The 13,356-nt window shown below is 36.7% G+C and overlaps 1 protein-coding gene across 1 annotated transcript in view; it reads left to right on the plus strand.

The window, feature by feature from the left end:
• Positions 1 to 359: 359 nt before the first annotated feature.
• XRN2 (5'-3' exoribonuclease 2) overlaps positions 360 to 13,356 on the plus strand; it is a gene marked incomplete at its 5' end in the record, with an annotated part of 33,036 nt that continues 20,039 nt past the window's right edge. Inside the window, 16 exons of the mRNA XM_010186828.1 lie at positions 360 to 487; positions 566 to 677; positions 1,707 to 1,818; positions 2,955 to 3,013; positions 3,093 to 3,182; positions 4,286 to 4,358; positions 4,465 to 4,515; positions 4,861 to 5,018; positions 5,462 to 5,536; positions 5,639 to 5,772; positions 5,861 to 5,918; positions 6,004 to 6,111; positions 6,863 to 6,907; positions 7,680 to 7,811; positions 9,137 to 9,255; positions 12,579 to 12,714. Of these exons, the coding sequence (XP_010185130.1) occupies positions 360 to 487; positions 566 to 677; positions 1,707 to 1,818; positions 2,955 to 3,013; positions 3,093 to 3,182; positions 4,286 to 4,358; positions 4,465 to 4,515; positions 4,861 to 5,018; positions 5,462 to 5,536; positions 5,639 to 5,772; positions 5,861 to 5,918; positions 6,004 to 6,111; positions 6,863 to 6,907; positions 7,680 to 7,811; positions 9,137 to 9,255; positions 12,579 to 12,714 (1,590 nt within the window). The remainder of the gene's footprint in view (positions 488 to 565; positions 678 to 1,706; positions 1,819 to 2,954; positions 3,014 to 3,092; positions 3,183 to 4,285; positions 4,359 to 4,464; positions 4,516 to 4,860; positions 5,019 to 5,461; positions 5,537 to 5,638; positions 5,773 to 5,860; positions 5,919 to 6,003; positions 6,112 to 6,862; positions 6,908 to 7,679; positions 7,812 to 9,136; positions 9,256 to 12,578; positions 12,715 to 13,356) is intronic.

Below are 13,356 nucleotides of genomic sequence, written 5' to 3' on the forward strand. Positions count from 1 at the left end.
TTGAATAATATGAGATCTAGAAGCTTCTTGCTTATAATACATGCCAATCAACAGTAATGAACCAACTCTGTCATAACAGATCATATTATCTTTAGTTGTGCAAGTTTATAAACAGCTTAAAAAAAAGCCAAACCCAAACAAACAAAAGACAAAACCAACAACACAAACAAAACCCCAAACAAGCACTATTATAATAGTATAAGCATACATCTTCAGGTAATTATGTGGGTAACTTGTTGCTATCTTTTTTCCTACTGCCATAATAATAAACTTTTGTGAGTCTGTACATTAATACTTCTAGTTATTTGTGATGCTTCTCTAATCAAGTACCGAAATACTTGTCTCAACTGCATTCACAGGCTAAAGAGTGCAATGGTGTCAAGGCTCCAATCGATACAAGCAAGCCTAACCCTAATGAGGTGGAGTTTGATAATCTGTATTTGGATATGAATGGCATAATTCACCCTTGTACACATCCAGAAGACAAGTAAGGCAATTTTTTGTCTCCTTACAAATAGGATTTATTCGTAACATGTCAGATGTTAAATTGAATTCTCTGTTTTAGGCCAGCGCCCAAAAATGAAGATGAAATGATGGTTGCAATTTTTGAGTATATTGACAGGATCTTCAACATTGTAAGACCAAGACGTCTCCTTTACATGGCTATAGATGGAGTAGTAAGTATTGATATATTTAATTTCCAGTAATGACTGTAGAGTTAGGGTAGATGCCATCTGCTTTCATAAGAACCTTTGGGAAATAGTTTTCTAACATGAAAAACTACCAGGAAGGTATACTGTTAACTTGGTTTTGGTGAGGGTAATTAAAGTATTCATGGACTTTGTTGTCCATGGGCTTGCGTGAGCTGACTAATGTAGTCTACTGCAGTCTGGTCTTTGCTTCTGAAAAGCAGAAAACTTCAGTAAGACAGTAACATTCTGAAACTGGTGCTGTGGCATATTTTGCAGGCTAGCTTTAAGGGATGTTTGAGGCTGAAAGCTTGTCTTTCTCTGCACCTGAGCCTCATATCCTCTTGATAGATCAGTTGGTTTAATGAAATATGCCACCTTTTCTCAATAACTTTGTTTTACTGAGTATTTTTCTATGTTTTTGAGCTTCTTAAAATGAGTATCATTAAGTAAAAAGATTTTTAACCTGAATTCAAGTGCAGGGATTCCTAATGCACATGTGTACATAGAAGTAGTCCCAATTAAATGTTCATGTGGCATTTTAAAAACCTTTTATTATACCTGTCGTAAGTAACAGCTAACTACTGTCTGCTGTAGTCTTTTTATTTTCAAGAGAATTATGAATACAGTTGCAGGAATTTTGTATTGGAGAAAAAGGGTGTAGTAAGTAATGGTTTCAAACACATGTCAGTGTAAGTTTCATTTATTTTGCAAGGGAAGTTTTGAATCCTTGAGCACTGTGGATTTCTGAGATGGGAGTACAGCTGTGCATCCTGCTGGCTTACCTCATGAAGAAGCTTGAGAGAGAAATTTGCCCAGCTCCCTGTGCTGCTATATGAGATCTAGTGGTGTTGCATGGGAAGGAGAACAGAAATCCCTGTTCTGGTTAGAGTTTAGGCTGATGTCTTGTTAAATGTTTATACAGTCACAGACTGGCCAGTTTCAAAAGATTGGTCCAGGAAGGAATTAACTGTCCAGATGCAATAACTGAACCAAGCATTACGATACCTGTTGTAGGCTCCACGCGCAAAAATGAATCAACAGCGGTCAAGAAGATTCAGAGCATCAAAGGAGGGCATGGAAGCTGCTGAAGAGAAGCAAAAAATAAGACAAGAAATTCTGGCAAAAGGTAGAACTGTGACCATATCTGAGGTTTTTCAAGTGAGAGTCGCCTTGTTAGTTTTGAATGCTGCAGTGAGGGTTAAGAAGGGGGTGTCTCGCTCTGTAGATATTTGTGCATTACTAGAAGAAGGAGTGGATAGCAAGCCTACAAAAGGATGGATCTGTGTTTTCCAAAGTTAAGAACGAAGATAAAACAAAATGTTACTTTTTACTACTTCTCTCTCCTCCCTGAAATGGATTTGTGTTGAATACTCCTAACTCCTTTAGAAAAAAAATTGAACAGAAGAGCAGGGATAAAGGTAGTAGTGGGAAACAAACTGAAATCCTTATGGAAGGAAGGGCATATTTGTAGGGCTTGATGAGATGAGAGTTGAGGCTTAGAAGCAGGGATCAAATGAAAATACTGCTGCACAGGGATAATGAACTGCAAGCAAGACAGTGGAAACTCTAAACTCGGTGAAAAAAACAAAGTCAGTGCAACTTTCAAAGGGTGACAGTGATGTGACTCAAGTGAAAGGAGGTGGGTGTAGCTAAAGTGTGATGTCTGGGCTGGAGCGGTTAATTCAGGTGACTGTAGGAGGAATGAATGCTGTAGCCCAAGTAAGAAGGGCTGCTGTGTAACCTCGATAGAGATTAAAATGGGAGGACAGAGACTTTTTTAACACTTCTTCGTGTAGCATTTGTAGGCTATGAAGACCCTTTATGAAGCTTAGAGATGAGAGAAGTTGGTGTAACCCTGTTTGTGAGCCAAAGTGAATAGATAGTGGAAACATAGGGGAGAATATGTAAGGAAATAATTACTTCCTAATGTTTTAGCTCATTTAGCAAGCTTAGTTTCTTTGAGGGTTTTTTTTCAGTCTTTTGACAGAATAGGTAGCGAAATAACTTTTCTGAAGTAACAACAGCATTTGTAAATGTACTAATACCTTACATTAAGATGGAAATAATAGAATGGTAAGAGCTGTTTTAGTGTTGTTGTTTGTTTTGTTGGAGGGGGTGTTTGTGTGATTTTTGGTTCTTTTAAACAAACTAACTTTTAGTAATTGTTAACTGTTATCAGGAGAGCCACCTGGAGTACCATGCAAAGGTGTTTTTAGACGTTCCATACTGATTTACTTCTGTAAAATGTGTTTATTGCTCTAGGTGGCTTTCTTCCTCCAGAAGAAGTGAAAGAGAGATTTGACAGCAACTGTATTACCCCAGTAAGTAATCTTGCACTTTAACCAGCAATTGCCAGTGTCTGAATGAAGGTTTAATTTATTTTCTTCCATCACTTTTTAGGGAACTGAGTTTATGGATAATCTTGCCAAATGTCTCCGCTATTACATTGCTGACCGTTTGAACAGTGACCCAGGGTGGAAAAATTTGACAGTAAGTTTCACAGTTTCATACTTGAGGAAAATTAAGGTGATCTGTTGGGCTGGGTTTGAATAGGATTCAAGAGTACAAATTTAGCAATTTATGTCATCCTCTGGTGCTGTGCTATTAATAATGGACCAACTTGCACATTCTGCTGGAACCTCAGAGATGCATTTCATCTTAATAACACAGTCTAACAGCACCATTTGTTTTAATTTTATTTAAGAGCAATGAAAAGATTTGGTAGCAGGAGCCCCAATTTGATATAATGGAGATAGGAGTTTAGGAATACTTTTTCTTATTTTGAGTAAAAGTGTCAAAATGCATTGTATATGTATTCTTTTCACTATTTCTTTCATTTGCTGCCTGAAGTAGGCTGCATTTTCTCCATTATTCTAATGATGGATGACAATAGATGACAGGCAACGAAAATAATACATACCAGCTTTCTTGCCTTTCTGGACTTTGAAATTATCTCCTCCTGTTCCTCGGGCACTCCACCCCCACTGAGTTTTGTTTCTGACAACCCTGTGTTTGCTCTGTGCGAGAGGGCAGAATAGTCAGTCTTCTCAGATGCAGCTGTCTGTTTTATTTTCCATAAGTTGACTGTTAAAGGGGCCTAATTAGAGGGCAGTTGACTGCTTAATTCCCTCCATCAGCCAAGAGTTTTATAAACACTAGTGCTCATCTGGACATCCGTGTAAGAAAGTGTATAATGTGATAGTGTATCAGTGGATCTACGAGTTTAGATCTAAAGAGAAGTGGGCACTTGTCTGCTTTATCTGTTAGTTCTCCAGTGCATATTTCAGTTGTCCTGATAATTTATCAGGAAACTTCAAATATGTTTGTTAATAGCGTGATAATGTCAGTGGTTTTTGAATCAATACGTCAGCTTCATACTAGAATTAGTAGGGAAAAACAAAAGTCTATTAATTGCTTCCAAACTCTTAAATAATTTCGAGTCATAATATTTAAATTGAAACCACAAATTAGAATTTCAAGTATTTGTAAGTCAGATTTAGTGTTCAGTATATGAATGACATAAGGTTTTGTTTGTTTGTTTCATTTTTTACTGCGGTGGCTTAAATTATTTACATAATTTAAATGTTACACAGGTTATTTTGTCAGATGCTAGTGCTCCTGGTGAAGGTGAACATAAGATCATGGATTACATTAGAAGACAAAGAGGTAAAATTCAAATATATGTAAACATTTTGTTTTAAACTGAGGTATGATCAGTAATAATTTATTTCACATGACTTGGATTGACTGAATGTAATTTTCTTTTGTACAGCTCAGCCAAACCACGACCCAAACACTCATCATTGTCTGTGTGGGGCTGATGGTGAGTACTCTTTTGCTAGCAGTATGTCCTGTTAAGCTTTCTTCAGCTGTTTTGTGATTGAGTTGGACTGTAGTTTTTAGGCATTCACTTGTATTTGTGTAAATAATCCAGTGTATTTATTAGTTTTTTGAAAGCTCTGTGTAATATATGGGGAAAGATCTAGCACTGTCCATAGCTGAAGGGCTAACTTTCCCTTAGGTGTATTATCTTGGTAATTTGTGGGTAAGCCCGTCTGTGCGTTCACACTTGCTTAAGGTGGAATGTGCTTTGCTTTTAGCCTTTTTTTTTTAAAGAAGCTGAATGATGTTCATCCTTTGTTTATATTTTATTCTTCTCTTTTGATAGCTGATCTGATTATGCTTGGGTTAGCTACACATGAACCGAACTTCACTATAATTAGGGAAGAGTTTAAACCAAATAAACCCAAGCCATGTAGTCTCTGTAACCAGATGGGTCATGAAGTTAAAGATTGCCAAGGTTTGCCCAGAGAAAAACAAGGCAAGGTAAGAATTTTGCTATTTGTAGAAATTATTTTTATCTATAGGCAAATTTATGTTTTAATGAGGTCCTTGAACTGTTCTTGCAGTTAGTTCTGGCTGAAACATGAGTTATATTACTGGGATTTACCTAGCTTTCCTCTTATATTAATGAGTAAAAATTGTACCTCTGTAGCTAAGCCTAACATACTTGTGGTGTTTTGCTGTGAGATTTTGGTGTTCTTTTGGTTGGTTTGGTTTGGGTTGATTGGGTGTTTTTGGTTTTTTTTCTTCCACTGGCAAGAGAAAATGATCAGTAGCTTAAAACAGACATGCAAAGTAGCAAAATGTGTGCTTGGCATAAGAACTTGAGAAACTCTACTGGTATGCCTCCTAACTCCTCTCAAAGTAAGCCTTTAAAATTGAGCTGATGAACTTGGATGTAATGCCACTCATTCCTTTTATTTTAGCATGATCAGTTTGCAGACAGTCTTCCTCTTGCTGAGCAAGAATTTATCTTCATCCGATTGTGTGTTTTGCGAGAGGTAAGTTGAAGCAGTTATTATATCTGCCTTATATAAATAGTATTTTTAAACTTCATACACAGTGTTTTCTAATGTTCTTTTTGTTTTATGTGTGTATTGCAGTATTTGGAAAGAGAACTCACTATGGCCAGTTTGCCTTTCACTTTTGATTTTGAAAGAAGTGTTGATGACTGGGTCTTTATGTGCTTCTTTGTGGGCAATGACTTTCTTCCCCATCTCCCATCTTTAGAGATCAGGTGGGTGAGATGTTGCTTTTCCTGCAAATCTGTACCTACTGTGGTTTTAAATAATAAGAATCTCATGCCTTTGTTTGTTTGTTTTTAGGGAGGGAGCAATTGATCGCTTGGTTAACATATATAAGAATGTGGTGCACAAAACTGGGGTAATTTTTTTTCTCTTCTAAAATACCTGGGTGTTTGCTACAAAAATAGGCTTTCTTTTCAACTGCATTTTTTTCTAATTTGCAGGGGTACCTCACAGAAAGTGGTTTTGTCAACTTACAGCGAGTCCAGATGATCATGTTAGCTGTTGGAGAAGTTGAAGATAGTATTTTCAAAAAGAGAAAAGATGATGATGTAATTTTTTTTGTTACATTCTTGAAGTTTGGTTTTAATCACTTGCATTACTGTTACATTGTGACACTGTTTTTTTTTTAATCTCTAGTGAATTCCTCTGTGTTTGAAAAGGAATTGGGTGCTTCCAGTTGAATTTCTTTTTCCTGGACTGCAGGGCCTGTTTTTCTGACTGTTATCCCAAGTAACAGCAAAATGAAAACTGTATGTGAGTTCTGTTTCTGCCTACGGCTTTTTGAATAGCCGCTATGAAAGCTGAAGACGGAATTGGTTTGTGATTTGCTGCAACCTGTGGAAGTGCAAGCCGTGAGCAGGGGTGACATGCTAAATATGAATTCCAAGTGCATTTTTCCCTTGCAGTGCATCCTGCCATTTGAAATGTGTCTAGTGACTGTTCTTCTTTTGGTCTCTTTGCAGTTTGTGCAGGTTTTTGCAGGCATATTCCAGTTTTTTCATTGTGTGCAGGGGATAAAATGCCTTATGAATGAAATAATAGAATTGTATTCACTATCCACTCAAAAATAAACTGTGCCAGTGCTGGCAAAACATTTTTTCCCCCATAGGTTTTCAGGGTAGTGTAGACATTTATAACTCATTCCTGTTGGATTTACAGACAGAGGAAATACCCTGTGTCTTATTGAGAACAATACGTAAAAACCTTACGGCCTTCTGGTCAGTAGAGGATTATAATAAAATATTTTCCCAATAAATATGTGTGCTTGACTGACTTTATTTCTTTTTATTCTCAATTTAGGATAACTTTAAACGACGGCAAAAAGAAAAAAGAAAAAGAATGAAGGTAAATTCATTCCTTTCACAATGCAAAACCTAGCAAGAATTAAAATGTGTACTATAGGTTTCAGCCAATGTGTTGGTTGAAGCTGCAGTCGTTGAACTTTGTCGCTGAACAAAGTCAGTGTTGCCAAATATCTCTCAAATGTAATAGAAAAGCACTAGCTCTTGAGGGAACATGTTTGCTCTTTCCGATGCCTGTAAGCTGAATTCTTTAAAATTATTATTGGAAGGATGTTGATTCTTCTATTCACAAAGTGTTCTGGTATTTTTAAAATGGGCTCTTATATGTTCATCTCAACATAGCTTTGTTCTTGCTTAAGACATTCAGGTAAGCATAGCTTTCAAGGCATGTGATATCCCCACTCTCAGTACCATTTAGATCCTGTGTTTAGTTTTAAAATTACATGTTTTCTGACTCTCTGTACTAGAGTAGAAGAGGTTATTCACTTTGCTTACAAAGAGTACGTTCTTCCCAGTAAGTTAGATGTAGTTCCCCCAAAAAACCTGCCTTTTAGCCCATGTATGCGAAATGCAGGGTTCGTTTAGGGTTTTTTTTGAAGGAGCTTAATAAGTTATAGGCATATAAGGGTCTCAGTTTTAGGTGTCATGTCTGGTTGACATTGTTAAACATAACTAATTTAAGCTGAACAGAGTGAATGAGTAAATTATGCTTGTTTTATATAACATGTTAACCTGAAAATTGTGAGACAGCATCATCACACTGCTGTAGAGATTAGGCATCTTCTTCAGTATACCTGTATGTATTTATCTTTTAGAGGGATCAGCCTTCTTTTATTCCTGGTGGACAGTTTTCCCCTCAAGCTCTGGGAAATCGATCTAGCCCTCAGGCAATCAGTAACCCTAGACAAGCCGCCTTTGAGATGAGAATGCATGACAGACAGAATTCTGTAAGTAGATGTTCAAAGATATTTGGACATAGAAGGGGAAATAATCACATCCTGTGTTACTCTGGACACCTTTTTCTCTATCCTGTCAATCTTTCTTGAAAAGCAGGCCAAAAAATAGTTATTTTTTTCAAGCAAGTGGCTTTTAATAACCAGTTTTTGTGAGATTACTTGAATAAATGTTTGCTATGATACTGCCTGTTAAATAGTTCTGTGAGCGCAAGTGTGAGGTGAAAGCATCCAAGTCAAATACCATGACTCTTCTCCACAAGCTTGTATGGTGCTTGTAGAGTAGAACCTCCTCTGAGTACAGATTTAGGAGCTGCCTCAGTAGGCTTGTGAGAGAGACAAACTGAATACCTGAGCTAGAGATCTTTTAATAGTCTTTTTTGAATTTGTATACACATAGACATAGGTACCTGTATTTTGGAAATTTGTGATTTGCATATCTACATGTTTCTTGGCTGCTTTTACTTTTCAAAGCATTGCTTTTCTCTGTAGAAGGAGAAACTTAGATTAAATCTTTGCAAAGTTATTAGAAAGTGAGGGAAAACTGGACATGAGTGCTTTTTTAAAAGTCTTGATTGTTAACTTTAAATAACAATTACGACAAATATTTTCTTTCTGGGCATAAATCTTCATTCAAACAGTGAACAAGTATTTGATTAAAGGTCTTTTTCATCATAAAGATGTGTGTTCTGTCTCTTTTAGTCTAAATAAATAAAATATGCTTTTTCAAAGTATTTCTGCTACTTTTTCCTTTTAATCTTGAAATTCTTGCATATGGGTAAAACAAATGAATTTTTTATAGAATGGGAGAAGTTTCTTTTAAACTCTGTAATGCTAAAAAGATAAATTTGAAAGCAGTTTAAAGAATGAGTTGTGAAGAAACAGAGTATTTGTCAGTTCTGAATTACAAGCAGCATCTTTATGATAGTCTGCATATGCATTTTTCACTGTTGCTCTAAAATGAAGTTGTAACACAAGTAGTTGGACCAGGGAAAACAGTTGTGTTCCAAAATTGGGTTAGATCAAAAATGGCATGTTTAATCAATTTATACTGTCTTATTTATTGCATCTCTTTCTTTCTCAAATACAATGAATTTTCTGCCTGTATGTATCAATGCCTGCCTCTGTTAATACAAAGATGTGTTCTTTTGCTACTTGCCTTAATAGTTTAAGGATTGTGTAGCTTTTGTGTTGAGTTTTTCAGAGAGCTAAGAATAATGCATGCAATTGTCACAAAGCTGTTAATTTTAACTTGAATTTAAAATGCCTCATAAATCCTTCCTCACCCCTCTATTTATCTGTAATAATTCTGACCCTAGACAACTTCATCGTCTCCAAATACCAGCCTCACTTCTGATGGCAGCCCATCCCTGGCAGGAGGAATTAAGCGAAAAGCTGAAGACAGTGACAGTGAACCTGAGCCAGAGGATAATATCAGGTGAAGCCATTTTTTGTAGCACTTTGTTAGCAAATTGCTGAAATAGATGCAGTCTAATTAATGCCATTTCGCTTAGAGCAGCAGTGCCTTCAGATGCTTTACTAGGATCTTTTTATCCACTGGTAATTAACGTGGAGGGTTAGAATATTCAGTAAATTCCAGTGAGATGTGTAAGCTGTAGCTGTTAAATCTAAGTATCTAGATTAGTATGCATGCAGGTTTTCATCCTCCAAGCCACTACTCCCTTTGAGACCAAGCACTAGATTGGCTAGACGTTCACTGTTCGGCTTTGATTATGTGAGCTGAATGCCACTGTTCTGCAGTTGAATTTTTGAGCTATTTAACCCATAAAATTCAGTTATGTTTGTATGTGCAGCATTATTTATCTTGACTGTCACAATATGTTTTCCCCTCTATCTTTGATTTGTAGCAGGCCCTGTTTTGCCTATGGTCAGTTCTCTAAATGTTTTAGGACGGCTGATCCTTAGATGATGGATAGAAATTTTATGAGAATTAACTAGCAGCAAATTACCAGTGAGTATGAATTAATCAAAGGTTCAAATCGAGTTACCACCCTTTAAGTTGAGGGTGAAGGCTCTTATAAGTTTTTATTAAAGGTTCTGTCCTTATGAAATGCAACCAGTTGGTTTTTGTTTTGTATAGAGTCAAGGGACATAGGTGGACGTAAGAAAGCAGTAAGGATTATTTCATGAAAGTACCGACCACTAGTGTCCAGCACTGTTGTCGTGATGTATTTGTGACATTTAACCCATCAGATTTTCCAGTGTCAGATATTCTAGGTCTCATTCTTATTTTTTTCTGTATGTGTGGATCTGAATGGGTTGATTTCTTTTTTTTCTAATCTATCAAGCAAAATTTCTATCTAAAACCAGTATAAATGTCAATGTTGCTTTCAATTTGAGTATTAGCAGAGATTCTAGAAGAATCTTCAAGAGTTTTTTATAGCAACTAGTGTGAGTGAACCATGGTGATTTACAAGCAGCAATAGTTTTGACAAGGTTAGTACTGTCAAGCAAAAGAATATGCTACATTTATGCTACATGCAGTTATTTAAGCTCTTTTGTAGCTCAAAATACTATTCAGATCCTCTTCTCAGTGGAAAAATAATTTTATGCTTTTCACTGTAAGTAAAAGCAACTGCATGAATGGACTAGTGGTGATTAAGTTGTTTACAGAAATATATTTTGTATTTAGAATTACTTTAAAACTAGAACAAACAATTTTAATCAGCTAGCAGATAGGTTTTTGTTATCTTATGGGAAAGATGTTTGAAATTTGTGGAAGTATCTAGCTGTCAGGGAGCTCCTAGGGTTGGATGCTCATGGACTGCAGATGTTCTTGACTCTGTCCATCAAGACTTTAGTGCAAGTAGCTCTGTCCTTGCTCCCCTGACTTTTTTAAACTCTTCAAAACATCTTAGTTTCTCTACCTTCTCTTCAGTTTGCATCATCTTTGGCCTAGCTCAGATCAGATTTTAAAATGTATCCCTGTACCAGCCTTGAAAGAGCTTGAAACAGAAGTAGGAGAAGATCCTTTTTGCAAAACCAAAAGGTTATGCATCATGTAAAAAAACATAAATTGATCTTTGGTTTGTCTTAAAGTCTTCATGCGCTGCATTTATTGCACTGTGAAATTCTGACGAGTGCAAGTTTGAGTTGACTTTGCAGGTCACTTGCGTGCTTCAGATTCTGTACATAACTTAGTGTGGTCACAGCCTTTGTGGAAAGGGATCTTGCATGATAGTTTTCAGATGTGACAATCAATGCCAAGCTTTGAATTGTTGAAAATAAATTTTTAAAAAATTAAGGTATTATCTGATTTAACCAGTTTCTAAATCAGATTTGTAATTTGCTTTACTCTAGTTAACTTGAATACCACAATTCATGTGAACTTAGAGATATGTGCATGTAAAATGCATGCACTATGGTGAATAATAAGTTTAAATAAATAATAATAATAAAAAACCCTAACAACCCAAATAACACTCCCTCCTCTCCTCTCCCCTCACCAATAAAACAACCCTGATAGTTTTGTGAGGGAGACCAGTTCTGAAGCATGATACCATGATTGAAACAAATGTTAAGTTAGAGCTTAATCATTGTTATTTAAACTACCTCTTTAGATGACCATCTCTGAATTGAATTGGAATTCCCAAGATTACTTTGTGCCTGTTAGCACTAACAATTTGATGTTTTGTGTGCATATTAATAGCTCCTTGCTCGTGGCACTACTGTTCTTTCAAAATTGATGTGTCACCTATGGGATGAAAGGGAGCACAGCAGATGCTGTGAGCGGATAAGATGTTCAAGGAAGAAAAGCCCTGGGGTCTGTAGGCAGTGATTCCTGTTGCTGCCCATGCCCACTCCCCCCCCCACCCCATTCTCGCTTGAAATGCAGCACAATAGCACACCGTACACTTCTTTCCTAACATTCTATAGGAAAAGAGATTCAGGTGTTTGTCAAAGATGAGTGATTGTTTTCCCCTGCCCCACCCGTGGACAGACATAAGGGGGAGCTGTGTGAAGTGAGGATAGATGGTGTCTGAGACTGCTTTTTTTGACTCCAGTATCCATCTCTGTCAGGACAGATTGAAAATCCCTGTGTAAAAGGGAACTCATCTGATCTGAGTCGGCAAGCACGGGATTCCTGAGTTGCAGATGATTCTCCTGGTAATCATGGCTTGTCTGAACAGCAACAGAATATAGAAATCAAGCTGTTGCTTATTATTTATTTTCTTTTTATTCTGAGTAGCAGGGAAACTACATCACTTTTTTGCTTGAGAAGGATGTTAAGAATAGAGAAATGAGCTTGATGTGAGAAGATATTCCGAGAAGATATTCCAATAATATACAGATTTTGGCTTAGAGTAGATTAAACAAAATAAGCAACGACACAAGTTTGTTCTCTTTCTAGTGGTTGGAAGAGCTAAAGAATGAAGTTCAAATGGCAACTTTGGCGGTAGATTCCTGACAATAAAAATGAAATTGCCAACTAGGAACAATACTGTTTTGAAAAATCCTGGCAGCAGCAAGCACAGGTTTGAAAGTCTACCCTGCTCCTAGCAAGTACTTTGAAGATGTATTTAACAGGATGGTAGCTTCAGAATTTGATCTCGATTTTCTGTGATGACAACTATCGAATTTTATTCTCTTGCTGTTGGCTATTAGTTTTCATGCTTTCATTTAAATTCTGTAAAAATGGGAATTGAAAGAAGCAAGTGACTTTGGCTTATATTTTAATTCAGATACATAAATGTGCATATATTGACATGTATTGACATCTGTTTGCGTTTGTTATTGCAGGTTATGGGAAACTGGTTGGAAACAGCGCTACTATAAAAATAAATTTGATGTTGATGCATCTGATGAGAAATTCCGCCGTAAAGTTGTACAGTCCTATGTGGAAGGGCTTTGCTGGGTTCTCAGATACTATTATCAGGTAGTTAAAAAGTTCTTCTCCGAAACCTCAGTTGTCTTTTCTGTCTACACTCTGTTTCTTTTCAGGAAATAATAATTATCCACTGCTAATTTTGGAAGATATAACATAAACAGGTGCCCATCCTATTTGACACTTGAGATTTGAATGCAGTTTTTGTTTCCCCTGTGCAGTGATGGTGCTTGCTAGTTTATTAAGAACTGATGCATATTTTTCCTTTGCAATACATAGCCATGCATAGTGAAATTGCAAATGACTAAATGGGTGAATGAAGGACAGAGCCTGTGAAATGCTAGTAAGAATTTGAAAGGAGCAAAGTTGTCAGTCTCCTCTATAGCTTGTAATGATGTTCTATGAAGTGCGTTGTGATTGAAGTAATCTGTATCTGATTTAAATCTTTTGATAATTGAGATGTCAGATTGGCAAGAGATTAGTCAGTCATATTGGGGTTTGTTGCACCAATGGTTAATAACTAGCTTCGTGCCCTGAAGGCAAAGTAAGTTGTATTTTGTGTGTGACCTGGTAACAGAATGTGCTTGAGCCAATGGAGTTTATCTACCTCAGCAGGGCTTTGTAGCTTGAATGCAGTGCAGTGGTGCTAAAACTGCACGTTTTTCGTAGTTGGCTAACACTCGTCCAGCTTAG

The sequence above is a fragment of the Mesitornis unicolor genome, unplaced genomic scaffold (assembly GCF_000695765.1).
Source record: "Mesitornis unicolor isolate BGI_N332 unplaced genomic scaffold, ASM69576v1 scaffold11386, whole genome shotgun sequence".
NCBI classification, from domain to species: domain Eukaryota; kingdom Metazoa; phylum Chordata; class Aves; order Mesitornithiformes; family Mesitornithidae; genus Mesitornis; species Mesitornis unicolor.